We start from the raw sequence: 27,848 nt of genomic DNA, 5'->3' as shown, positions 1-27,848 counted from the left end.
TTTATTCAGATTGATTGGCTGCAGTTTGTCAGAGATCAGCTGTTCTTCTCTGGTCTCAGCTCTGAAGTCCAACCCCTCCCACCTGAGACACCTGGACCTGAGTGAGAACGAGCTGCAGGATTCAGGAGTGAAGGTTCTGAGTGGTTTTCTGGAGAGTCCAGACTGTAGACTGGAGACTCTGGGGTCAGTTCACTGACTGTTACTGTTGTAGATCTTAGATCTTTGATCCACAACTGAACCTGATTGATCTTCACTCAGAACTTGAATCATTGACTTTGATTGAATTGATTAATGACATTTGAAATAGTGGTTGTTGAATATTTGCAGTTGTTGTTGTGTGAGAATGATTCTTCAGTTTCAGCTCATTTCACTCAGTGGTCATGAATAATGTCTGTTCACTTCAGTTCAACCTTCACACACACTCGTATTTCTCTCAGTCAGACGACTCATGTTTTCTAGAAACTCTGGAGAAAATGTCCAGTATCAGCTCATCAACTCACTTCATCTCTATCACAACAATGTGCACAAGATCCTCACAACTCATGTTTGGACAAAGACACTGAAATTCACCTGTTGAGGAAAAAACTCTTCTTTCTGATCATCAATGAATTCATCATCTTCTTTTATTTTTTATTCAGATTGAGGAGCTGCAGGTTGTCAGAGATCAGCTGTTCTTCTCTGGTCTCAGCTCTGAAGTCCAACCCCTCCCACCTGAGACACCTGGACCTGAGTGAGAACAACCTGAAGTCTTCAGACCTGAAGGATCTGGATGATCTTGTGAAGAGTCCAGACTGTAGACTGGAGACTGTGAGGTCAGTAGGGGGGCGGAGTCAGTCTGTGCTGCTTTCAGCACTATTGCACTAAAGTCAGTGTGAGACAATAACAGAGACAACAGTCAGCCAATCAGAGCAGAGAGAGACAACAGTCAGCCAATCAGAGCAGAGAGAGACAACAGTCAGCCAATCAGAGCAGAGAGAGACAACAGTCAGCCAATCAGAGCAGAGAGAGAGACAACAGTCAGCCAATCAGAGCAGAGAGACAACAGTCAGCCAATCAGAGCAGAGAGAGACAACAGTCATCCAATCAGAGCAGAGAGAGAGACAACAGTCAGCCAATCAGAGCAGAGAGAGACAACAGTCAGCCAATCAGAGCAGAGAGACGACAGTCAGCCAATCAGAGCAGAGAGAGAGAGAGACAACAGTCACCCAATCAGAGCAGAGAGAAACAACAGTCAGCCAATCAGAGCAGAGAGAGACAATCACTGATCCATCACCTCTGTCCTCTGCTTCTCTTCTCAGATGGGGAACAACTCTTTCACTCCGTCGGTCCTGAACCTCCCTCACTGATCTGAGAGCAGCTCCTCTGTCTCTCTCAGAGTCCAGTCCACCATCCTCCCTGTGTGTTCTGGACCTGACAGAGATCATCACTGTCTCTGGACTCATCTCTGCTCCTCCTCCTCCTCATCTCTCTTCCTCCTCCTCCTCCCTCCTCCTCCTCATTCCTCCTCCTCCTCCTCATCTCTCCTCCTCCTCCTCCTCCTCCTCTCTCTCCTCCTCTTCCTCCTCCTCCTCCTCATCGCTCCTCTTTCCTCCTCCTCCTCCTCCCTATTCCTCTTCCTCCTCATCTCTCCTCTTCCTCCTCCTCCTCTTCCTCCTCCTCCTCCCTCCTCCTCCTCATCTCTCCTCATTCCTCCTCCTCCTCATCTCTCTTCTTCCTCCTCCTCCTCCTCCTCATCTTCCTCCTCCTCCTCCTCATTCCTCCTCCTCATCTCTCCTCCTCCTCCTCCTCCTCTCTCTTCCTCCTCCTCCTCATTCATCCTCCTCCTCCTCCCTCCTCCTCCTCTCTCTTCCTCCTCTTCCTCCTCCTCCTCCTCCTCCTCCTCCTGTTGTCTTCTCCATTCATTCTGATTAATCAGCTCCATCTTGTGGTGTGGTGAAGAACTGCAGCTCATTTCCACATTATTCAGTGTTTCTAAACATGATGGAGGTTCAGAACAGGTTACTATGACGACAGTTAACACATTAATGTAAGTGTCATGTTCATAAACACTGATTTTTTTTTGTATTATGATAAATTATGTATATTTTAAATTTTATTTTTACCTTCTTTTTTTTTTAAACTTCTACTTCTTGTACTTATTCTGCTTCTGCAACAAGTATATTTCACTCATGTGGGATCAATAAAAGTCTCATCATATCTTATTATGGTCTGAATAGATAGATAGATAGATAGATAGATAGATAGATAGATAGATAGATAGATAGATAGATAGATAGATTTATTTATTTGGTTCATTTCGGGCATGTCAATTAGTCATCATCATCACACATCATCTCAATCCAATTAATACAATACACATGACCGAAAGGGAAAGCGGGAGAAGCAAAAGCTTATCTAGTCCCGCCCCCAGTACTCACATATTCATTTTTTCTGCATGTTACATTTTTGACATAACATTCTTCCAGTATTTTCAAAATTTAACAATTTAACAATTTGACATGACATTTTTTATTTTTTTTATTTTTTTATTATTATTTTTTTTTTTTAGATAGATAGATAGATAGATAGATAGATAGATAGATAGATAGATAGATAGATAGATAGATAGATAGATAGATAGATAGATAGATAGATAGATAGAGTTGTGTATTTCTTATTTAAACCACCAGTGGGCAGCATTTTAGTAAGAATCTCATGTGTTTCTTCACCATTGGATTAAAGTCTGAAATAAACACGATTTATTTGTTTTATCTATTGTTGCAAAGACAAAAAACCTGAATCAAATGTGCATCACACACTTTTTCTGTTGTGTTGTAAAGATAATAATTCATTAATATATTGAACTAATGAACACGGTCTAATATCAGAAACCAGGACGTTTCCTCTCTCTGGGTTCACAGCAGGACGATGACTGAAGATAATTATTAACTAGTCAGTAGTAATTACAGGCAAAGGCAATATCTGATCATCAGCAAGATCAGTGTTAATCAATAACTGATAATAAAGATAAAGACTGCAGGTCAGAGATCAGCTGGACTCTTCCTCTGATAATATTTCAGAAATGTGTTTGAGGAAGAGGAGACGTTTGGTTTCTGGTCAGGCTCAGAGTTTGACCTGTGACCTCTGACTGTGTATCGAGGTCACAGGTCAATGTTCGATTCATGACTCAATTAACCCAATTATTAATCAAAACGTGCAGTTCTATCGGGATCAGTGTGCCATTACTTTTCTCTACGGAAAAAACTGCAACACATTTCTCATAGAGGATGAATGGGAGGAGGTGAAAAAACTAACAAATGATTGGACTTTTTCAAACGTCTACTGCTCCAGCAAACTTTCACCTAGAGACTCAGTTTAAGCTTTAAAATGTAGAATAGAATAGGATGTCTTTATTATCTTTGCAACAAGCACCCCATATTCACCATATTCATGTGTTTCAGTAGATTAGTCAGTCGGCTGCATAGACACAAGTCTCTTCTATTTCATATACGGTAGAAAAATGTAAACACTAACGTCAGCGCGTCACTTGCAGCACCACGTCGTACCAAGACGGCCCACAGATGCAACAGGAAAACTCCCGGTACTCCCAGTGGCCAGTCCGCCCCTGGAGTATTTCAGGAGCATGGAGCGATGAGGTGAAGATGAAAACCATTTTACCAGATGTCTGCTGTTTCCTCCTCCTTCTTTGTTGGTTGAACATGAAACTCTTGAATCGTGCTCTCTGGCTGGCTGGATTTTCCGTTCGGGCTGCCGTACAAACATGGCGGCGTAGGATGGCGACACTCTCTGAAGCAAGACTCTTCCTATATGTATAAAAGAAGAATTATAAGGTTTCGAAAACCAAACACATTTTATTTTATAGCGATTATACACTTATACAAATATATTCATGGGTAGTATATTCAGATTTTGCCAATAAATGTGGCCAATTATTACACACCCAACCTTTAAGTTAATAAATATATTTTGTTGAAAGCAACCACGCTGTTTACAACATGACGAATAACAAACACGAAACTCACCGGTGCACCTTTAAATATACGGTTAAACTCTAATGAATTACAAAGACTATGAATCTTCAGGACATCATTTAACGTTTATAAGCTACAGAAATACCAGCATTAACAGTAAATATTTGATATGAACCCGTGTTAACCCACAGCCAGCTGCAGTACTTTACACAAAGTATTTCAGAACACATTGAATAACAGATTCTTTTACACAGCATGTAGTCAGAAAATGTCTGCTGCTCAGCAGTATTTACTAAGATATTCTCACTCACCACTTCAAAGCCATTAACACTGTTAGGCTAACCCAATAGGATTTTAACTTTAAGTAATAAGCATTGCAGCGAGCGGATTGTATTAGCACTAGCATGGACCGACGCAGTTTGTAACGGCAAAAATGATCATCATGGTTAACGGAAACATCAGTCAGCTGACTACATATTAAAACTCACCTGTCCTCACCTGACCAGCTGGTCTTCACTCAGGAAGTGGATGAAGCATTCACTGGCTACCGTGCACCTCCACTTGACTCTGCTATTTGACCCACTTTATCATTTTTAAATGTGTGTGTTTATTTTGAGTGCTTTTATGTAAGATATGAAACGATTTATTTCAAGTGTATTTTTTAAACATGAATTAATAATAATTGCTCTGGGCTACAAATGACCAGAGACAAACCTATCCCACAGTGTGAAGTGTGTGTTCAGGGAAAGTTTATCCAAACTAGAAACAGGGAGCAGGAAGTTAGAGCCAAAGCAGCTCGAGAACTGGTTCACACAGGCAGAGCAGGACCAACAGACCCAGAGTCCAGAGACCGGCTTAGGTTTGCACTGAAGTGTGCCCTCATTTGTGGAGATAAATTATCTAAATGTAACTCATAATGTCTTAATATGACTGCATTTTATTATATTTTCTTTAGAGACAAGCCTGGTGGTCTGGTGTGAAATAAACAATAAACAAACAAAGCCTATTTATGTCTGTATGATATGGTTTGTTGACCTAGAGGTGATGGAGTTCTCTTGTTTGGACACTAGGGGGCAGAATTAGAGCAGGGATTGTGGTGGGGCATGTCTGGCTGTGTCACTGTTTCTTTCCTGTGTTTTTCAGGTGAGTATTGTCTCAAACCTAAAGGAATTACTGTAATGTTAGTTAAACTTTTACATTTAACATGTAGTACATTTGTGTGTGTGTGACGAATATTGAATGACAGAGGATGTTGACTGTTGTTTATTTTACTGTATAAACCACTTTGAGCTGGGTCCATGACTTGTTTTGTTGTGAAATTGAACCTAAATAAAGTTAATTTTACTTAATTTAATGCATGAGTTCTGGAGTGTTAATTCATGGGCTGAATAGTTTATTACCAGGCTGTTGCTATTGATAAGAATTTGTTTGGGTTGCTGGTTATTCACAAAAATCACTGTAAAATGATGATTTATACTATAGTGTCTGTATGTTAATTGGATTGGAATCAATGGGAACCAAAACTGTATTTGAAGATAATGAATGTGTGTGTGTAAATGAGTCATAAGAAAAATATCTACAGATCTGACAAATACAAAGCCCAGTATGTAGCCAGAGGGTGTAGTAAAAAGATGAATGTAGACTTGACTATATTTTCTCCTGCTGCAAACCTAACCAGTATCAGAGTGGTGATGCAAAAAGCAGAACAAGATAATAATCAGATTTGAAAACGACTTACCTGCATGCACCAACAGATTGTGACATGAAAGGTTTAACATGCAGGATTGTAAAGCCAAAGTTGAACTATAGTGATGATGCAGAAGTGATGGTGAGTGGTGCCAGAAAATACAGAGTGATCTGAGTCTAGTTGTACGTAAACTGTCTCAGTACTTTACAGAGCCGACAGAAGAGCCGTGGACGACTGTGAAACATGACACATGGAATATTTGAAGGGCACAAAGTGACAAAGAATTACGTCAGAGAAAGTGTGAGTGTGAACAACTGGGATTACTGGGAGCATCCAGTGATGGAGACTGGGCTGCTGATGGAACTGACAGACAGAGTAGGAGCGGTTATCGTGTGAGCCCGAACAAAGACGGACCTTTGATTTCATGGAAGACTAAAAAGCAGCTACGTAGTCTCCACTGTTGCACTGTCCGGCTGTGAGCCAGAGTGTCTGGCAGCGTCAGCCGCCACCACACAGGAGTGATGTAGCTGGTGCAACTACCTGCAGCTGCTGACAGACACCAACACTCACCTGTAGCAGACTGCAACCCACTGGCACCACTCACCTCACAGGAAACAGGACGTTGTTGGAGACCATCTCAGGATTTTATTCTGCACACACAACAGTAGGAGCACATTAGCTGCATCTACAATGATTTTATCTCATTAATTACAGTCATTTTTAACAGTTAAAACATAATATTCACTAATACAGGTGCATAGAACATCATGGAAAAGTTTATAGGCTATTCGTCAGTAATTCAAATCAAAAAGTGAAGCTAACACATTATATAGATCCATTACACAGAATGAAACATTTCATGCCTTTATTACAATTAAAAGGCTAACATTTAATGAAGACCTAAAATTCAGTCTCTAAAAAAGTTGAATATAACAAAAGACCAATTTAAAAAAGCATTTTTAATACAGAAATGTTGGCCTTGTGAAAAGTTTGTCCATGTATATGCACTCAATACTTGGTTGTGTGGCGGCCTTAGACATCTGGGGGCCCGTTTCAACATTTCATATGAGGCCCTACCCTGTTAAACATAAAATTATTTGCCAGCTACAGTATGTGCTTTAAACCCTGAAAGGACGCAGTAAACGCACTATCCATGCATCCCAGGTACGCACAACACATTAAGTGTTAAAATCACTATCAGGGCAAGAAACCAGCAGGACTTAGCAGAAAAAACGAGGACTGAAGTTGGTTTTCATCAAAAAGCAAAATCATTATGTAACTACATTTTCAGACATGAACAGGAATCTTAACACGATCAAAAACTAGCCTACAGGCTTTAACAGTATTCTGAATTTAAATTGGCAACAAAAGTAATGAGAGAGAATAATAGCCTACCACATTTTAGTTGTGATCTCGCTGTGTTTTATTTCTCTGTTAAGTTAGTTAGTTGAGTACTCATAGATCGCCTGTTTGGAGGCATTTTAACCCGAGGAAAAAAAAAAAAAAGAAAAGAGGAGGAAAGTGATTGGAAGACGTCAATCATCAGGTTACGCAACTGGGCGCACGTCAGGAGGAAAGCAGGAAAAACTAAAGGAATAATAATACTGGGAGAAGGAAAACGAGGGTCTATTGATAGTTTGCGGGCCGTTTTCAAAGGTAAGCCTACGTTGTTATTGATATTTCCTGCCGTATTATTAATTAGGAGTGATTAGTCCTACCGGTGGACGGAGCTGTTCGTGTGTGTGGTGGATGTAGGCCTGTGTGTGTGTGTGTGTGTGTGTGTGTGTGTGTGTGTGTGTGTGTGTGTGTGTGTGTGTGTGTGTGTGTGTTAAGGTGAAAGGCTACTGTCTTTTACTTGGTGGCTGGCAGCTGGGGCCCAACTAAGGCCGCCTATGGGTTGTTTGACTTGAACTACTGTAAATGGACTTTTCCATGATATTCTGATTTATTGAGATGCAGCTGTAGTTTCCAATTTCAAACTGAATGTTCACTAATCAATAAGATTTATACAGGTGCATCTCAATAAATTAGAATATCATGGAAAAGTTTATTCATGTCAGTAATTCAATTCAAAAAGTGAAGCTAACACTTTTTATAGATCCATTATTGCTTACGTTTTATGAAGACATAAAATTCAGGTTCTAAAAAAATTAATATTACAAAAGATTTATTTAAAAAAAAAAAAGAAGCATTTTTAATACTGAAATATTGTCTTTGTGAAAAGTTCGTCCATCTATATGCACTCAATACTTGGTTGTGGTTATTTGACTTGAACTACTGTAAATGGACTTTTCCATGATATTCAGATTTATTGAGATGCAGCTGTAGTTTCCAGTTTCAAACTGAATGTTCACTAATCAATAAGATATTTCTGTAGACATGAGATCGTATAGTGGCAGTTTCAGTTGGATCCACAGCAGATGAACTTTAAACACACAGAACAAAGCCACAACACAAACACATGTATGCTAATGAGATGAGATCGTTAAATCCTCGTCTCACCGTGAACAAAGAAAAACAACACACAGTCACACACACTTTAAACATGGCCGCCACCTCATCACTCAGTGTGTGTGTGTGTGATATTCATGGTAAGTAAGGACTTTAAGAGCATATTATCTACAAATAACGGAGAGAGTTTCACCGTGTGTCTCGGCTCTTCCAGCAGCAGCGACGTTTTGGCGCGTTTTGGGGGGTGCACCGCTAATTAACGCCCCACCTGCAACAACAGCTGCAACCAGGAACCATCGTTCTCTGAACCAAACTGCTGCAGCAACAACAGTTTAGCTGTTTAACATATTTACCACTGGTCTGAATAATATGTGGAGTGGGTTTTAGTTTTAGCTGAAGTTCACATAGATAATATCAACTTAAAAACAAATTAAATCTAAATACTGACTCAGCTACACACCACCTATGGTTTATGAAGATAACCAAGGAACAGGAGCATTAGCAAAAGAAGCACTTTTAATCAGAGATCATTCAAAATCATCATGGTCAAATAAAAAACAGAGAAAACACTGATTCTTGAAACTTTGGCAAAAACATGTCCCACTAAGAAAAGTGCTCATTCTGTTGGAAATGAATAACATTGTCATGAATAAAAAGAAGAAAGATTATACTCAGGGGGTCCTTTGCACACATGTAAGGTTATTTTATGGTTTTATTTTTAATTTGTATTAATTTCATGATTATATGCTGGCCCATGGCCTACAAAATCAGTTGTCCTCGGATAGGGGTTAATAATTTCAACTTGATTAAAAAAACAAAAAGTAATAATTTAATTGAATAATATCTTTACTAAATGAAAGATTACATTGTAATGTTTATTAAAAACTACAAAAAGTGAGTTTTGAACAATATTTACTATTACTTTGTGGCTGCTGAAAATGTGTCCCATATATTCGTCACCACCGTCAGATATTTATAAAAAACAATAAAATCAGGCAAATACAAGGTCAGCAATATTTCTGAGGACCCCCTTTTCAAACCTTCAGCTCTACAGCATGCTTTAAGATCACTCAAGTTCCTGTAAGTTTGCTATTTTCTCTTAAAATGGTTCATATTTGTTGACACTGATACTGTCGCAACCATAACATGTCAACACCGTCTCTTTTGTAAAAAAAATATTAGATTAGATTATGACATTAATGTATACTTTTTAAAAAGAGGTTTGAAGTAGCTAGCAACAGGAGGAAAACAAAATGGCTAATGTGAACAACTCATGCATATCATGTGAAAGAGTAGATTTTTGTCACCACCGTCAGACGTCACCACCGTCAGGTTTTGTGTCTGACGGTGAAGAAAATGTGTTCATACTGCTCAGGATTGTTATGTTTTGGACCAAATACTTAAATAAATTTGTTAAGCAAGAAGTGATTGACTTTGGTAGTATTAATTTTTGAATTGTATGTTGTAAATGAAGCCATTGTCACCACCGTCAGATTAGTGTCACCACCGTCAGATTAGTGTCACCACCGTCAGAGGGACTTTTATTTGTTTTAAATGAACATACTTACAACATTTCCTCAGTGCTGTTGAGTTATTAAAGTACTAGTCTCTTTTAATTCAAAAATGTGTTGTAAATACCAATTAGACCAAATAAATTCAAAATAATGTGCCTTTTATTGTGTCTGACGGTGTTAACAAAAACAAAGTTATAGCTGTAAAAACGCCTATTTTATGAAAAAATAACAAAATCAGGAGGTTGCACCGATACATTGCTGTACTGCCAAGACCAAGGTCTATAATGATATACCTTTAGATTTTGTCATTTAAGTAACTTTTTATTTTCAAAATTAAAACCTGTTTTATCCAATTTTCCAAGAATCAGTGAAAAAATAAAGCTGAGAAATGCTTTACCTGTGACATGTTTGTAGCCTATGTCATAGAAAATAAATGTGTAAACAAGGCAATTCATATAAAGTTTCTCTTTCTGTCAAACTGTAGGCACGGTTGGTTTGTTAGGATTTTTTAAAAGTCTTTAGTAAATGTAGAGGCTTGCTGTGCTTTGACTCTCTCAGGTGAGCTGGCTGCCTGGCTCCGCCCCAGACTGAGGTGTGAATATGAGACAGGTGAGGAGGAGGAGCGAGAGAAAGTGAAAGTATTTAGTTCAGACGCCATTTTAAGAAGAAGAAGGAGTAAGAGCTGCAGCAGGTGAGTGTTAAAACAACATTATTATTATTATTCACCGTTAAGTCTCAGTCCCTGTGAAGTGTGAAGGGAAGAAGATCAGAGTAGTTTTACACTAGTCCGCCATTGTTGTTGTTGTTTGTACATGACGTCTAGCGCTGTGGAGGTTACAGAGAGGTGAGGCTATGACGTCATCGTTTCACTAAAGATCCGTTTAGTTTTTCTGAGGCGGCGTTTGGAGATTTACCCACACTGGGACCGGTTTTAAAGAGATACAGTGACAGTTTTAGGACAAAATGCTGATATGAGAAATAACAACTGTTAAGATACTATAGGCTACTATAGCCTACTATACTACTTCTCTCTCTCTCTCTGTGTGTGTGTGTGTGTGTGTGTGTGTGTGTGTGTGTGTGTGTGTGTGTGTGTGTGTGTGTGTGTGTGTGTGTGTGAGTCAGTGTTAACAGGCAGCTGGGACCGGTGTTAAGATACTATACTATACTATACTTCTCTCTCTCTCTCTCTCTCTCTCTCTCTCTCTCTCTCTCTCTCTGTGTGTGTGTGTGTGTGTGTGTGTGTGTGTGTGTGAGAGAGAGAGTCAGTGTTAACAGGCTAAGAGGAAAGTTAAGGGAACTGAAGTCAGACAGCTGAGCTCTGAATCCTCTGTTTATTACACTTTACGTTTTTGTGAAAACTGTGTTTGACTTTCAGAATAAAAGTTTAACACTGATCCAGAGAAGATAAAGAGTCTGAAACACAGTCTATGGTTTGTGATGACTTTTACTGGATTTGTAGCTACAAAACACAAAAATAAAATCAGACCAGGTTCTGATCAAGAACCACAAGACACAAAACTAAACCTGTTGATGAAAACAGTTTCATTGTTTTAAACACTCATTATCTTCTCTGGAGAAGTGTTAAAGTTTTACACTCGACAAAATGAAAAAAACAACAAAATGAAGGTGAAATAAACGGAGGATTCAGAGCTCAGCTGTTTAATTTAATCTTTCCTTAAAGGTTATGGAGAATGAGCATAATACCACCCTCTATTTATCAAGATAGAAAAGTAATTCCAGCAGTTGGTTGCAAGACCGTTGTTAAGTAAAATACACTGTTGCTAGGGATGCCGCTGTGATCAGAGGAGCAAAGAACTGTGCAGGATATTTGCCGTAGGCTATGTTTAATTTTTACATTCAGTAAACAGCTTCAGACTAATTGTGATGGTAGATAAAAAAAGACTTGTAACTTGTTACAGGGAGAGTGGAGGCTCCTTCCACATCGTGGCTGGAAACCAAACCTGCGATCAGAGCCTCTGACCCGGTGTCACAGCTCTCATCTCGTCCACGACACAAACCGTAATCTCTTGTTTATGACAGATAAGACTAAATAAATACACACATCGTAAAATTGTATATGATAATCCATCGATCCACTGATTGATCATCAAAGGCTTCATGCACACGACCGAGAGGAGGGTTAGCAAAACAGAGGAGAAGTGACGGCTACTGCTGGTCAGATGTAAACAGTAAGTCATTGTCAAACCCATCATATTTTATGATTATATATTAATTAATTCAGACTAAATATAATTTTTTATGGAAAAGCAATACCTGTATTCTGCACCCCTCTTAACGAGCCGTGGATGTATTGTTTTTGAAGAAATATAGCTTTTAATAATTCAACCTTTAAGGCAAGGCAAGGCAAGGCAAGGCAATTTTATTTGTATAGCCCGTTTTTACAAACAGTTTGTCTCAAAGGGCTTTACATGGCATCGTAACAACATCCTCTGTCCTTAGACCCTCACATCGACTGAGGAAAAACTCCATGGAAAACCCTTTTAACAGGGAAAAATCGGAGAAACCTCAGGGTGAGCAACAGAGGAGGGATCATCACCCAGGACGGACAGACGGGACATAGATGTTGTTACAGACAAGAAAACAGTTTACAGTTTGTCACAGAATGTGCGAAATATGGAAATGTTAGCAGGAGTTGATTAACTTTCCCCTTAGCTACTGGATCTGAAGTTAACATCAGTGTTGTTCAGTGTTTCTGGTTTCCTCCTCAGACTGACTGAAGTCCTGAAGATGAGTGTTAATGTGGAGGAAGAGGAGGACGGACCAGAGTCTCCAGGATCCACCTGTCCATCTCTGAAGAGTGACCGGTCCAAAGGAAATCCTCCAAAGTTCAGTCTTGGACCTGAACCTGAACCTGGACCTTCAGACTCCCGGTAAGAGACCTGCTCCAGCCTCTTTACCAGTGTTGAGTGTGTTGAGGTCCTGCAGCTCATAGTGACTGTGAGTCAACTGGAACTGGTTCCTGTGGTTGATCAGTGTCTTCATACTAACTGCTCAGGGGTCTCATTTATAACCGTTGCGTACGCACAAAACGGGGCTGAAAGTGGCGTACGTGACTTTTCACGCCAAGGTTGTGATCTATAAAAAACAGACTTGACGGGAGAATGTGCACAGCTCTAAGCAAACTCTGAGCCAGGCGTACGCATGGTCTGGAGGAAAAGGGGAATTGGCGACACAGACGGTGTGGTGGTGAACTGAAGTCAGACTCAGGAAATGATGATTGAGAAGAACGATTATGTTTTTATTATCGGCCGTCACACATTTAATTTCAACCCGTATGCGTTAGATCCATGTTGCCACGGTGATTTAATTCAACAGCGCCCTTATGTTGCATCGGACTGGTGTTTCAGAAACATCTTCTTAGAATCTAACTTAAAATTCAAAATCAAAATTCCTTCTCTATATTTAATCACCACCATCTCTCCGTCATATTGTCCACTCCCAGAGCGCAGGAGGAGGAGAGGAGGCGCGGCTGCATGGGATAAATACATGGTGTAAATAACTATATGTTCCTATGATACTGTGTGAACATATGATCGAGAGTCAATTAAATCTCAAACCCTGGAAAAAAAATCCAGTAATCGTTCCCACAATTGTTACATTCTGTTTTCTTGTTATCAAGAGAAGTGTCATGTTTGATCATTCCTCAGAATGTAACTGATTCTGCTAATTATTCAAAGTTTTATCGATCAGTCTAATTACTGTAAATGTATGAATACAGCGGTGAGCCCCGTGCGTAATTCTGCACCACGGCACCGCTGGAGGAGAAAGGAGGGAGAGGGAGACCATGATGAATGGTTAATAACTCGTTTCAGATTAGAACTGTTGTCATTGTTGTAACTACCCACCGAGCATTTTCCGGTCTAAAAGACGTCTAATAGACGTCTAAATGGTCCCTAGACGTCTAGGCTAAAATCGGTCTACCACTGGTATAAAAGTGAAAGTTTTTTAGACGTCTAAGTTTATACTAGCCGTCTAATAGACGTCTAAAAGACGACTACGTCTAGACATCTGGTCTAATCATAGACGTTTAAATAACCGCTAATAGACGTCTATTTATAGACGTCTAAATTTAGACGTTTGCCAGACGTCTATTTTTATACCAAATGTATACGTCTTGTCTCACCTTAGACGTTTAAATAACTGCTAATGAACGTCTATTTATAGACTAATTTTAGACGTTTACTTTTATACCATATTTAAAGCCCATTACAAAATCTAGACATCAATTAAACATACTATTATATGGATATTCTAATAAATCTAGATATTTAAGTCATGTAATTACAATCTATCAAATTATTAACAAGAACCCTATATTAAAAAGGACATTAAAGTTGTCAAAATGCATCATGACCAAATTTAACCTGTGATCCTTACCTTGATGTAGTTGCAGTATGTTATGACAATCTATTCACATTATGTGTTTTTTTGGTCTTTTAAATAGGTTTCAGTAACACTAATGTCATGCTTATTTTACCACTGGATATAAATATATCTCTTGATGGGAACATTAACCAAACTATCCTACTGTAATCTCAATCAACCTACATTTTTAAAACAAATTCCAACCATCACAAACATATGAAAGTGCAATATAAATATTTTTAATTCCTTTACAAAACAGAAAATACAAAACATGGAGGGAGGGAACAAGTGGATCAAGAAGAAGGAAGAAGGAAGGAAGGATGAAGGGAAGGAAGGAAAGAACCAAGGATGGAGGAAGTGAACAGATTGGGTCAATTTGAGTCAGAACAGAACAGGAGGGTTAAAAACATTAGAAATTTGAAAAGAACACCCTTCAACTGTGAACAAAAAGACAAACAACTACACACTCTTGTAGCCCCCTCCACCGCTGCGAGCTGGGGCCTGCTTAAAATGTAGCCCCGTTGCTGAGGCAATGAGGTCATCTGTGGCATCCTTAAAGGACTTTCGTACAGCTTCTGCAAACAAAGCAATAAAATAAATGAAGAGAAATTGCAAGTGTGGTTGCCCATTGTTTTACGTGATGTCACAGAGATACTATCCAATAACAAAAGGTACATGGTTTCAAAGGACTTGACTCAATGGGCATTGGTCACCACCCATTTGAGACTTGGGGCTCTAGTTTCATAAACCAGGCGCAGTCGCGCCAACGGGGTGTGTCTAGGAGCACTTTACAAGTTTGGTGCACGGCGCAGCTCGGCACAGGCACTCCTCCCGTCCCTCTACTCCTACCGGCGCAAATGGCAAAGGAGAGGGTGCGAGTCCGTTCTTCACCAATCAAATTAGCTCCTCTCCTCACCTTTAAATGCGCCACGAGTGATGCGCACTGCAATTTTGTCATTTCGACATGGACGAGACTAGATGGAGCCAGTGGCGGAGCATATCAGATATAAACAAGTGCAATCAGTTGTCAGAGAGAGAGCAGCCTCGTTTGGTGATAAGAAGAACAAGTTCTCTAGTGTAGGACATGAGGAGAAAAAATATGCCCCCCCCTCCCCCCTCCCTCACCGTGCGATTGGGGAAAGGAAAAAAAAAACTCCCTAGTCGACACGGCAGCTCTACGTCGCGCACAACCACAACAACAGCTACAACTTCCTCCTACAAATGCACGACGGAGTACGTGCAGACCGCAGTGGACGACTCCTCAGTCCATGAGTTTCATGTCTCAGACCGGATCATGTAAATCCAACTGCAGAAATATCCGGGGGACGGGAGCGTCGCCGTAACTGTAGTAACTCACACACACAGACGCATACACATGTCTGGAGAGGAGCAGCCTCTCTGTTTTCCAAAACTACAGAGTGGCCTGCGTTAATGTGCCGTTCATTCAATCATTTTTGTGTCAACACGTTAATAACGCTGAGAGGACAGCTGAAGAAAGACACAGGGGCGTGGAGAGAAGTGTTCTACCGAGCGATTCAGTGACTGTAAGCAGCCTAACACTGCTACATTACAATTTTCTATTGAATCTTTGCGATTCGGAGTTTGGTTTTCCGCGTTCCGGGTGCAATTAAACGCAGCAAGCGCCGGGCCGGCTTGGATCATAACATAGACAAATTCTGCATTTGCCCCACGGACACTACACTGTTTGCTATTTTCTTTGTAAATTTATTTATGGCTCCCCCGACCTATCTTTTGCATATTTCAGCTTATTTTATGCTATTACTGCTGTATTTGCGATAATGCTCCTTTAAACCCCTGTAACCACTGTGCACAGATCACATCAACATAAAAAAATAGTAATGGGGATGAAACCAGAAGTAGCTGTGCGTAAAGGACGCATCGCAGAGCGTCTCTCTCTCTTTTTTTCCGGAGATGAGCAATGCCGAATATATATTCACTCTCTGATGCTGTTTGTGGTTGGCTGAGAGAGATGTTAACTTGTTATTTTGCATCACGTTTTAATCTGTGTTAAATCAGGCAGGTTGAGTTCCATTACACATGCCAACTGCCTTTGATCTGACATCAGATGTGACGGGACAATCTATATAGATATAGATGTATGTGCTGATTAAGATGATTGCATTGAATAGTGACAATTGCAATTGCATTAAAATGTGCCTGAACCTGTGGAAACCTGCCTGTGAGGTCTTGGTGACGTGTGCACTCTGCGCCTGTCAGCCAAACTACCACTGCACTGCCTTGCGCCGAGAGTAGACCTGGTTTTAGTTGGCAAGCATTCAGCGCACCGTCGGCGCTGCTCTTTAGCACGAAACTGTCACTGCGCCAAGCTGAATGTGACTCCTCCCCCTGCTGCGCCGCCACACCCATCTCTGCACACCTCTGTCTACCAAACTGCAAACCAAGCGCGTGCTGCACTGCGCTGGACAAAACTTGCACTGCGCAGTAAGTCTGTGAAGATTAATAAATTAATAAATAAAGCCTGACTATAACTGTATTATGGTTCCCTTTCATGAAACAACACCAATTAAGTTTCATAATTGTCAGTATTACAGAGATTACCTAGTACAGTCCAGACAAATTGTTGTTTGTTAATGTCATGTCAGTCACACATGTTTAACATGAAGCAATTTCCAAATAACTAGCAGACAGTTTTCTATTTACCTGTGACCACAGAGTAGAAGGCAGTCTGTGTGAAGGCCCTCTTCTTTTGCTTCCCACCTCCAACATATTAAATTGTGTCATGATGCTGTTCATGAAGAGTCTGCAACAGATAAAAAATGAAGACAATTGTTAACAGTAAACTTATATAACTTGTAACTTGTAACCACCCACTATTAGCCTATGTTGTCTGTTCTACAGATATTAAACTTCTATGTGTAATCATACCTGTCCATGATTTTGTTCGTGCAGGTCTTCAAATCCTTTCCTCCAATATGAGACAGCTTTGCAATCTGTATGATATTACAAATTATCAACATTGTGAAAAACATGGAATTACTTAAGGAAACGCTTTTCAAAGTTGAATTCAGGGACTGTTCCTTTAGGTAAGGAAAATGTGACCCTTACAAGTCTGTAACTGGGAGTTTATGAAATCAAATAGACACTGGAAATAGTGCTGCTAGCTATATTTTAATCAATTTTGGGCTTATATTTTCAGGTAGTAAGTATTATGCATCATATGACTCAAGAAAATCTGCTATTGTATGTGCTACAGTGTAAAGTCTCATTTAAACCTTACTTTTGGCTGAGCATGCCATATTTCACAAACAAACAAATCGTTTTTGCAATGATGCTTGTATTAGCAGGCAAGCCATAGCTAGCGAGCTAGCAGGGCAGGCAAGCCATAGCTAGCATATCAAGCATATCGTCGGCATTTTGCAAACGGATTGATGACAATTAAATGAACAAACATTGCAGGAAAAAGCAGCATTTCAATAACGTAACCTTGACCACTCACCTATAGGAAGCTCTTCTTCTTTTCGCACACTCTTCTCCGCTCTCGACCGGTGTTGTGCATGGATGTGGTGTAGTGCCAGAAGCATAGACGGCCAGAAGTCGTTTTTGAACTTCCCGAAACTGATTTCCGGTCCACAAGACAACTTCCAGCGTGTTGCTGCCTCCTAGTGGGGAGGGGAGGGATCTGCTGACAGTATCTCCATATCCATATTGGCTACTGTCCCCGATCGCCGTGCAAATTGCCATTTTATTTTACTGTTCACCAATAATTATTTTTTCAAAGGAATTATTTGCATTAATGCTCAATAAACTTAATTGCAAACTGCCTATATCTATATAGGTTAATAGTGATATCTAAATATTTCTAAACATGGTTGGCATAATCTTATGCTTAAAAAAGAAAGCATAAGATGTAAACATAACATAAACAACATTAAAAAATAAAGATCACTTAATAGTTTAAACCTGGTCTAAATCTAGATGCTGATTAAACGTCTAAATCAAGGCTAAATCTAAACTTCACTGTATATTGATCAATGGTCATTCAGATGATTTTAGTACAATATCTGGACACCATTGTGCAACTTACAGTTAGGCTATTTCTTTGGTCAGTATTCATTATTTAATGTATTTAATTCAATCGTCTAGATTTGGTCTAAAAATAGACGTTGATATGAGGTCTTGATTTAGATGTCTAAATCGAGTTTAAATCTAAACTACACTGTACATTGATCAATGACTGCTGTAAATGTTTTAATCCAACATTTGGCCACCATTTATACAAGTTACAGTTACTTTTTGGACGGTATTCATCATTTAGTGCAATCATCTAGATTTGGTCTAAAAATAGACGTTTACATGAGGTCTTGATTTAGACGTCTAAATCGAGTCTAAATCTAAACTACACTGTACATTGATCAATGACTGTTAAAAATGTTTTAATCCAGCATTTGGCCATCATTTATACAATTTACAGTTGTTTTCTTTGGTCAGTATTCATTATACAATTCAATTGTCTAGATTTGGTCTAAAAATAGACGTTTAAATGAGGTCTTAATTTAGACGTCTAAATCGAGTCTAAGTCTAAACTACACTGCACTTTGATCAATGACTGTTATAAATGTTTTAATCCAACATTTGGTCATCATTTATACAATTTACAGTTACTTTTTGGACGGTATTAATCATTTAGTGCAATCATCTAGATTTGGTCTATAAATAGACGTTGATATGAGGTCTTGATTTAGACGTCTAAATCGAGTCTAAATCTAAACTACACTGTACATTGATAAATGACTGTTAAAAATGTATTAATCCAACATTTGGCCATCATTTATACAATTTACAGTTGTTTTTTTATTTAATATTTAATGATTAATGGATTAAATTCTATCGTCTAGATTTGGGCTAAAATATAGACCGATTATAGACGGGCGAATGTTGGTCTAAACTTAGACTAGACGTCTAATAGACGTCTAATGCTCAGTGGGTATGTGCCGAACCGGGTCCAGCATGTGAGAGGCAGCGCACCAAAACAACACCGCGTGCGCTCTGAGACGCTGACGCCGTTAACAGCTGCAGCAACACGCCACGTCGCCACTTTCACACCTGCAGCTAATTCACAACTCCGACAGAACAACAGCACGTCAGGCTCATTGACATGCAGATCGCATTCATGTGGTGGTTTGCATTGACCATCTACGGTTAAAACTAGAGGTCGACCGATAGTGGATTTTTAAAGGCCGATATAATAACGATAGTTTGGAGCAGGAAAAAGCCGATAGCCGATTAATCGGCCGATACCGCCCCCCCCCCCCCCCCCGAAAAAATTCAACACTGTTGGAAATTCACAATCTCTGACTTTATTAGCAGCAACTGCTTTACTGAACAGCTAATAAATATCCAAATGTATAAAATCGCAAAGTGAACATCAAACTCAAAGTACTAAATAAATACCAAAATAAATATATAAATCTTGAACTGGATATAAAAGTAATAAATACCGAAATAAATAAATCTGCATAACTGAACATCAGTCTCAATGTAATAAACACCTAAATGGATATACTGAACATCAGTCTCAATGTAATAATAAACACCTAAATGGATATACTGAACATCAGTCTAAACACCTGTTCTTTATCACTACTAAAGAATGGTTTGTTTTTTTTAATTAGGCTATCTTTTTTAAAAGAATAAATTCGGAATTCATTTCCAAATATAGCCTAGCTAACCCACTGCAGCAACGGTAAAGTTTCCAACAGCAAAGTCACTATAACCTCCATAATATCTGGGGGGGGGAAATCGAGGGGGGGGGCTGGTTTGTCTCAGCCAGCGGCTAAAGTTTACAAGAAATTGCCAAATTTTAAGATTCATGGCAAACTAAGATGAACAGACTACACAGAGACAGCTTTCTTTTAGCGTGTTTTTAACGAGCTGTTAATTGTTAAGCACGTGTGGTTGCGTAAAACTTGCGGTGGAAATGTCGCTGTTTATGCTGAAATATGATGCACGTTTATGCTTGTTGAACAGGTGGTACTTATTGCCTCCACCAAGGAGGTTATGTCTGTTCACTTTCAACTTAAATACACTTACAGTGACGCGTGTCGTCGTCTCCACCTCCTTCTCCTCTCTCTGCTGCCGCTGCGCTGCTCACGCACCGTCTCTCTCTCTCTCCCCCCCATCCCTCTCTCTCTCTCCCCCCCCTCCCTCCCTCCCCCATGCGCGCTGTGTGTGCAGAGCAGCCCCGCCCCTCAGTGATTAGAGAGACAGAGAGCAGCAGGCCATGGAAGGAGCAGTTCACGGCGCTGCGGGGAGAAAAAAACAAAAAACAAAAAAAACAGCCATCGGCCACTATCGGGGCCATTTTCCGTTAATTACGATAGTTTGTAAAACGTCCTATCGGGGCCGATTAATCCGCCAAACCGATGAATCGGTCGACCTCTAGTTAAAACAGGGCGTGTACAGGGCGGAACGTGAAGCGGATTCAGCGGCGCACACTTGTAGGAACTCTGTGATTTATAAAGGGAAGTTTGCTTGCCAGTGTGCGTACGCAGGGTTTTATAAGTCTGAATATTTACTGGCGCACGCAAAACTTGGCTTTTGGGCGTACGTACACTTTTAGTAACGATCCCACGCACAGTTTTATGAATGAGACCCCTGGTCTCTTCATGTTTCTTCTGAACTGATCTGATGAAAGAACATCTGGACTTGTTCCTCCTCCATGTTCTTCCTGCAGCTGATCAACATGAGCTTTAAAGACGTGGCTAATTCCAGGTGGTTTGGTGAACGTTGATGAGCTGGTTTCTAACAGAGTTTACAGCAGTTTGCAGGATCATTTTACAGCCTGAATGATGAGTTTCACATGTCAGAGCTTCACTGTAGACACTGTCTGAGCAGCAGCATCTGGATTTGTTCACAGAGATGATGTCTAATGAGTCAGGAAACAAGATTCTTCAGTGAAGGGACTAAATGCAGTAAATGGACTCAGTTAAGGTTGGAGCCTGAGTCTGGTGATTTTCCATCTTTGTCCTTATTTTTCCAATAAATCAGATGCAGAGTCCAACGTGTCCCAGGCTGAGAGGACGTCCTCCTCTGAGCCATAGAGCTCCACATTAAAACACATCAGTGAACCACACTGTGTCACTGGGGGACATCAACACACACTGTAGTTTATTTAGACTCCGTCCTGCTGCCCCACATACTCACTACAGCACCAAATGTGGATCAATCCGCTGCTGAAAGTAGTCCCTGACAGATGTTTCCTGTTTCCTCCTGTTGGTTTGATAGAAACTAGAGTGAGCAGCTGTTTGAGGAAATGACTGAGCCTCTTTAAACATGAACCTGTAGCTGAGATGTTGGTGAAGCTTTGAGTCTTCAGGAGGAACCAATGGGCTCAGACTGTGTGTGTAGGACTGGTGTCCAGGTAGATCCAGATGTTGAGCCAGTGGATCCAGATGCTGAGCAGTGTCAGTGTGTGATCCTCTGTAGAGCTGATGTGAGACAGATGTTCAGCAGCTGGACACTGGACAGTTAATGACTGACTGACTCTCCACTGTTGTCTATGATGCTGCTGTGCTGCTTCCATCCTTCACTACAGTGTGTGGTGCTGGACCTTGACGTCACTGGAGACTTCCCACAATGCATCTGTGATCAGAGAACTGATCAGTGATCAATGTGATGGGAATAAAAACATGTTTGTGTTTACAGAGGTCAGAAGTTCAGACTGAGAGCAGAGTCTCCAGGATCCATCTGTCTGTCCATGAGGAGCGACCTGTCCAAAGAAGAACCTCTTTACTTCAGACCTGGACCTGGATCTGGACCTTCAGAGTCACGGTAAGAGACAGTTTCTACTGTAAACTGAGCTGAAGATGAGAAGAAGAGATTCAAGACTCATGTGAAGGAAAACATGGATTTAGGAGTAAAATGACTTTGGATTGGGAAAAAAAGCAGTTATATTCATATTGATGCTTTGTTTCCCATCCAAAATATTTTTTCCTCCAATATTCTGGTTAGAAGTTCTGCCCCTGTTACTTTGCTGTTTCACTGCAGTGTAGCGCAGCTAGAAGGAGGAGAGCTAGGTCCGGTCTGCACATATTTTTCTCTGATTCCTATGGTCGCACTCAGGGACCTAGAGCTGTAGAGCGTTACTTAGAAAATGACCGGAATTCTCCTTTAAAGCAGCTGATACACAGAGACTTTTATTTTGAAAAGTCAGGAACCAGACAGGAGTGATCAGTGTTTCCTGTTTCCTGTCTGTGACTGAGCTTCTCCACAACATGTAGTGAAGCTCAGGTGGAGCTGCTGAAGCTTCTGTTGTCAGCTTCAGTCTCCTCACACTGGACCAGAGCTCCAACACAGGTTCATTAGAGCCACACAGCAGCGTCTGGATGAGGAGCTCATTAGTTAAAGAGCTGATAGGACTCAGTCCAGAACCAACATCAAACACATGATCAGTGTCTGAAAGAGGAAAACACCACCAACAGCTTCTCAATCATTTCACACATTTGGAGTAAAAACCAGACGAGACGACGCAGAACTGAAGAGACTCAAACTAACAGGGAGTTTGTTTTAGAGTCCAGATTTAAGGTCAACAGATAAACAGAGACAGAAACCAGACCAGTTCAGGACCAGGTCTTCATTCAGCTCTACACTCGTCTTCCTCTACTTTCTCTTTCTCTGTTCTTCTGCTTACTGAAGCCCCGCCCCCTTTAGGTGGTTAACCAATCAGAGCAGATTGTGAACAGATGTGGAGCTGTGACATGTTGTTGATCCAGAAATGTCTTGACAGGAGGAAGAGGAGTGGTGTCTCTGACGTCCTGAAGGATCATGGAAAAAGACCCAGAACCAGAGGTGGACTGCAGACAGCCAATCAGAGCAGCTGTGTACAAAGTGAGAGTGAACATCTGTCTGCTGACGTGGTCATTAGTAGGGTTGGGCACCGAAAAACGGTTCCAAATAGGAACCGGTTCCTAACGTCCGGTTCCGGAATCGTTAAGAAGCCGTTTGAATTTCAATCCTTTTTTTCGGTTCCTAAATGTCCGCACTAGTTTGTTTGTTTTACTCCGCTCGCACTAGTTTGAAGTAATTTGACCCGCCCCGCACCACCGCATCTATTTTCACAACCATCCCCGCTGCTATTAAACGTCAGACAGCGGCTTTTTACTTTGAAAGGGCAGACAGAGGCGCTGTGTTGCCGGTAGCTTGTCAGTGTGGAGCTCGTGAGGAGTGGGAGAGTCACAGTGCAGCGCGAGTGCAGCAGCCGCCGCAGCCGCCGCCTCTCTCTCCCCCCGGTCTGCTCTCTGTGAAACCAACCCTGCTCTGCTGATGCGCCCAGCCGCCGTCTCATCCGGTTCCCTCACACCTCCGCCGGCTTTCCCGTCAACATCAGCGCGCCCCTGATAACACACTCTGGACTTCATCATCAGTGTTTTTAATGACCAGCCCCGCACCGCAAATAAAGTAAAGATTTCTTGACCGGCACCGCGCATCACTAGTGTACAGACCTCCTCAGCCTGAGAAGGCAGACATGATTATCTTCTTAAACAAAAACTGTTTTTGATTTGTCATCATGACTGCTCCAGTGTTTGTTTTATTTTGTTGCATATACAGTCACCTGTTCTGCAGCTCTTTGTATGTTAGACTGCTTGCCAAGTTTCAGTTTTATAGTTACAGCTAGGGACCCTCCCTTTTAATTGAATACCATAGTTGGCAAAATCTATTTTTGGAGGCCTTTTGGAGGTCTTACAAGCTGTGTAAGATGTATGTTTGAAGTCCAAGCATGCATGCAAAAATGGCCTGTGTGAAGAGTTTGTCAAATAAAAAAATATCCTGTGAAATAAATTGTGACCTGTTGACCTGCACCTCAAAGAATCGGAATCGAGAATCGTTTAGAACCGGAATCGAAATAGAGAATCGGAATCGGAATCGCTAAAATCTAAACGATGCCCAACCCTAGTCATTAGTGAAAACAGGACCTGTTGTTTTCTCCAGAGTCATTGTTCCATCACACAGCACTGACATTTAAGATGATGATTCAAACCTTCTCTTTGTTGTCTGTAGTTTTTCCGTAGCTGATGAAAATAATCTGATCAGATTGTCAGACTCTCTGTCTTCAGTCTGACTCTGTCTCTTCTCTCTCAGCAGATCGTGGTCTGCAGGAGGTTTTAGATCAACATAAGATCAGTCTGAGGAGCAGATGTGAACGAGTCACTGAAGGAACTGAGGGAACAGGAAGTAGAACAGGAAGTGGAACCCTCCTCAACAGGATCTACACTGAGCTCTACATCACAGAGGGACAGAGTGAAGAGGTTAATACCCAACATGAGGTGAGACAGCTGGAGACAACGTCCAAGAAGAAGACCCTCCATGACACTCCAATCAAGTGCAACGACATCTTTAAAGACTTACCTGTCCAACAGAGAGAGGACGTCTCTACGGTCTCACCTGTCCACCAGAGAGAGGACGTCTCTACGGTCTCACCTGTCCAACGGAGAGAGGACGTCTCTACAGTCTCACCTACCCAACAGAGAGAGGACGTCTCTACGGTCTCACCTGTCCAACAGAGAGACGTCTCTACAATCTCACCTGTCCAACAGAGAGAGGACGTCTCTACGGTCTCACCTGTCCACCAGAGAGAGGACGTCTCTACGGTCTCACCTGTCCAACAGAGAGAGGACGTCTCTACAGTCTCACCTATCCAACAGAGAGAGGACGTCTCTACGGTCTCACCTGTCCAACAGAGAGAGGACGTCTCTACAGTCTCACCTATCCAACAGAGAGAGGACGTCTCTACGGTCTCACCTGTCCAGCAGAGAGAGGACGTCTCTACGGTCTCACCTGTCCAACAGAGAGACAAAGTCTCTACGGTCTCACCTGTCCAACAGAGACCCATCAGAGTAGTTCTGACCAATGGCGTCGCTGGCGTTGGAAAAACCTTCTCGGTGCAGAAGTTCACTCTGGACTGGGCCGAGGGCTTGGAGAACCAAGATGTCAGTCTGCTGGTTCCTCTTTCGTTCAGGGAGCTGAACCTGATCAGAGATCAGCGGTTGAGTCTTCTCAGGCTGCTCCATGTTTTCCATCCAACATTACAGAAGGTCACAGCAGAGCAGCTGGCTGTCTGTAAACTTCTCTTCATCTTTGACGGCCTGGATGAAAGCCGACTGTCACTGGACTTCAACAACAGGGAGGTTGTGTCTGATGTCACACAGACGTCATCAGTCAACGTGCTGCTGACAAACCTCATCCAGGGGAATCTGCTTCCCTCGGCTCTGGTCTGGATCACCTCCAGACCTGCAGCAGCCAATCAGATCCCTCCTACATGTGTCGACAGGGTAACAGAGGTCCGAGGCTTCACTGACGCCCAGATAGAGGAGTACTTCAGGAGGAGGTCCAGTGATGAAGATCTGTCCAGAAGAATCATCTCACACATCCAGACGTCCAGGACCCTCCACATCATGTGTCAAGTCCCAGTCTTCTGCTGGATCAGTGCTACAGTTCTGGAGCACATGTTGACCACAGACCAGAGAGGAGAGCTGCCCAAGACCACGACGGACCTGTTCTCACACTTCCTGCTGGTCCAGACAAAGAGGAAGAAGAACAAGTACGGTGAAGGACATGAGACGAGTCCACAGGAGCTGACGGAGGCCGACAGGGAAGTTCTTCTGAAGCTGGGGAGGCTGGCGTTTGAACAGCTGGAGGAAGGAAACATCATGTTCTACCAAGAAGACCTGGAGCAGTGTGGTCTGGATGTCACAGAGGCCTTGGTGAACTCAGGACTCTGTACTGAGATCTTCAAAAGAGAGAGTGTGATCTTCCAGAAAACAATCTACTGCTTTGTTCATCTGAGTGTTCAGGAGTTTCTGGCTGCAGTCTACATGTTCCACTGTTTCACCAACAGGAACACACAGGTCCTGGAGAACTTCCTGGGAGAACAAGTTGAGGAACATGATAACAGGGACTTGTCTTCAGAAGGAGAAGGAGAAGAAGCAGAAGCAGAAGCAGAAGCAGAAGAAGAAGAAGAAGAAGAAGAAAGACAATTTTCTGATAATGAACAACATGAAGATTTAACCCTGGATGACTTCCTGTGGATAGCCATGCAGAAATCCCTCCGCAGTAGAAACGGTCACCTGGACCTGTTTGTTCGCTTCCTTCATGGCCTCTCTCTTGAGTCCAACCAGAGGCTGTTAGGAGGTCTGCTGGGTCAGACAGACAACAGTCCAGGAACCATCCAGAGAACCATCAACAACCTCAAGGAGATGAAGACTGAGGACAGTGATAAAATCTCTCCAGACAGAAGCATCAACATCTTCCACTGTCTGACGGAGATGAAGGACCAGTCAGTTCATCAGGAGATCCAACAGTTCCTGGAGTCAGAGAACAGGTCAAAGAATGAACTCTCTGAGATCCAGTGTTCAGCTCTGGCCTACATGCTGCAGATGTCAGAGCAGGTTCTGGACGAGTTGGACCTGGAGAAGTACAACACATCATGGGAGGGACAACGGAGACTGATCCCAGCTGTGAGGAACTGCAGGAAGGCTGAGTGAGTCCAGACATGATCAATAACACCATCAACAGCAGATATGAATGGAGCTGATAGCATTTCCACTGTTTAGGCTGTCAAAACCACATTTTTTTTCCACAGACAACATCAGATGGCTACTCAAACATACACCGAGGGGTTTATGTACTTGAAGCAAGCAGACTTCTTTGTAAAAGGAGATTTAACACAAAGTCTTGCGCGAGAGTCAAGTTGACGTTCTCAGTAGATTTACAGGCAGAATAAACAATATCCACACTTACTCTTACTGCTATGAAGATGTTGTGGTTCCGAGTTGATATTCATTTGTTGGTAAAACAAATGGGAGAGCTTCAGACAACCTGTAAACATAGTTAGCCGTCAACTTGACTCTCACAAGAGACTTAATATTAAATCTCCATTTACAAACATGTCGGCTTGCTTGAAGTAAACAAACCTCTCGGTGTATGTTTGAAGCCATCTGACGTTGTCTGTGGGAAAAAAAATGTGGGATTGAGGGACGTAAACAGCCTCAACAGCAGAAATGCTATTGGCTCCATTCATTTGAATCTGAATGGGTTTTTCCAGCCCAGCCCTGATGAGGATTATTGTTTCATGTCCAATACAAAGAGAGAAGATGAACTGAACCAGAGTGTGAAGAGCACATGTTGATCACATGGTGACATGTTGTGTGTGTTTAGTACAAATTGTCTGATTTTACTCTCACACAGTTTGTTTCTTCTCTAATCACAGACTTTATTGTTGTGGACTCTCAGAGCTTCACTGTGAAGTCGTTGCCTCAGCTCTGAAGTCCAGCCCCTCCCACCTGAGACACCTGAACCTGAGTTACAACGACCTGGATGATTCATCAGTGAAGCTTCTGTGTGCTGGACTGGAGAGTCCAAACTGTAGACTGGAGACTCTGAGGTGAGTTCACTGACTGGAGCTGTTGTAGTTGTTTGAAGCTTCAGCTTCTCATTGGTTCATACATGTCAGGATTTGTGTGTGAGGATTTTTCTCAAAAAGCTGAAGAGAGAAAACAGTTGAGATGAGTCGAGAGAGAAGAAGGTGAGAGCAGTCGTAGTGTTTGTGATTCAGAGCAGCAGAGAACGAGCTCAGCTTCTACAACTGTTGTTTTCAACTCAGACACTTGTTGTTGAAGCAACGTGCAGCACTGATCTGAGAGCAGATGTTGAGTTGTGGTCAGAAACACAGCAGCTGGTGGATGTTGTGGAGCTGACAGAACCATGGGAGGAAGCATGTCTGCTCCCTGGTAGCTCAACTGGCTGGGAGAGGCTGGAGTGTGAAGCAGGAAGTGAAGAGCACGGCACACACTGCAGCCACTT

The 27,848-nt window shown here is 41.7% G+C and overlaps 2 protein-coding genes across 2 annotated transcripts in view; both read left to right on the top strand.

The window, feature by feature from the left end:
- Positions 1 to 27,848, top strand: part of LOC310989793 (uncharacterized protein) — a gene marked incomplete at its 5' end in the record, with an annotated part of 171,673 nt that overhangs the window by 8,132 nt on the left and 135,693 nt on the right. The window contains 2 exons of the mRNA XM_083976942.1: positions 10 to 183; positions 639 to 812. Coding sequence (XP_083833068.1) covers positions 10 to 183; positions 639 to 812 — 348 coding nt within the window. The remainder of the gene's footprint in view (positions 1 to 9; positions 184 to 638; positions 813 to 27,848) is intronic.
- LOC310989732 (uncharacterized protein) overlaps positions 24,897 to 27,848 on the top strand; it is a gene marked incomplete at both ends in the record, with an annotated part of 28,016 nt that continues 25,064 nt past the window's right edge. The window contains 3 exons of the mRNA XM_083976879.1: positions 24,897 to 24,910; positions 25,885 to 26,526; positions 27,256 to 27,429. Coding sequence (XP_083833005.1) covers positions 24,897 to 24,910; positions 25,885 to 26,526; positions 27,256 to 27,429 — 830 coding nt within the window. The remainder of the gene's footprint in view (positions 24,911 to 25,884; positions 26,527 to 27,255; positions 27,430 to 27,848) is intronic.

The sequence above is a fragment of the Trachurus trachurus genome, assembly GCF_905171665.1.
Source record: "Trachurus trachurus genome assembly, chromosome: 8".
NCBI lineage: Eukaryota > Metazoa > Chordata > Actinopteri > Carangiformes > Carangidae > Trachurus > Trachurus trachurus.
Note: the sequence above shows the minus strand (reverse complement) of the source record. Positions and strands in the feature narration are given on the sequence as shown.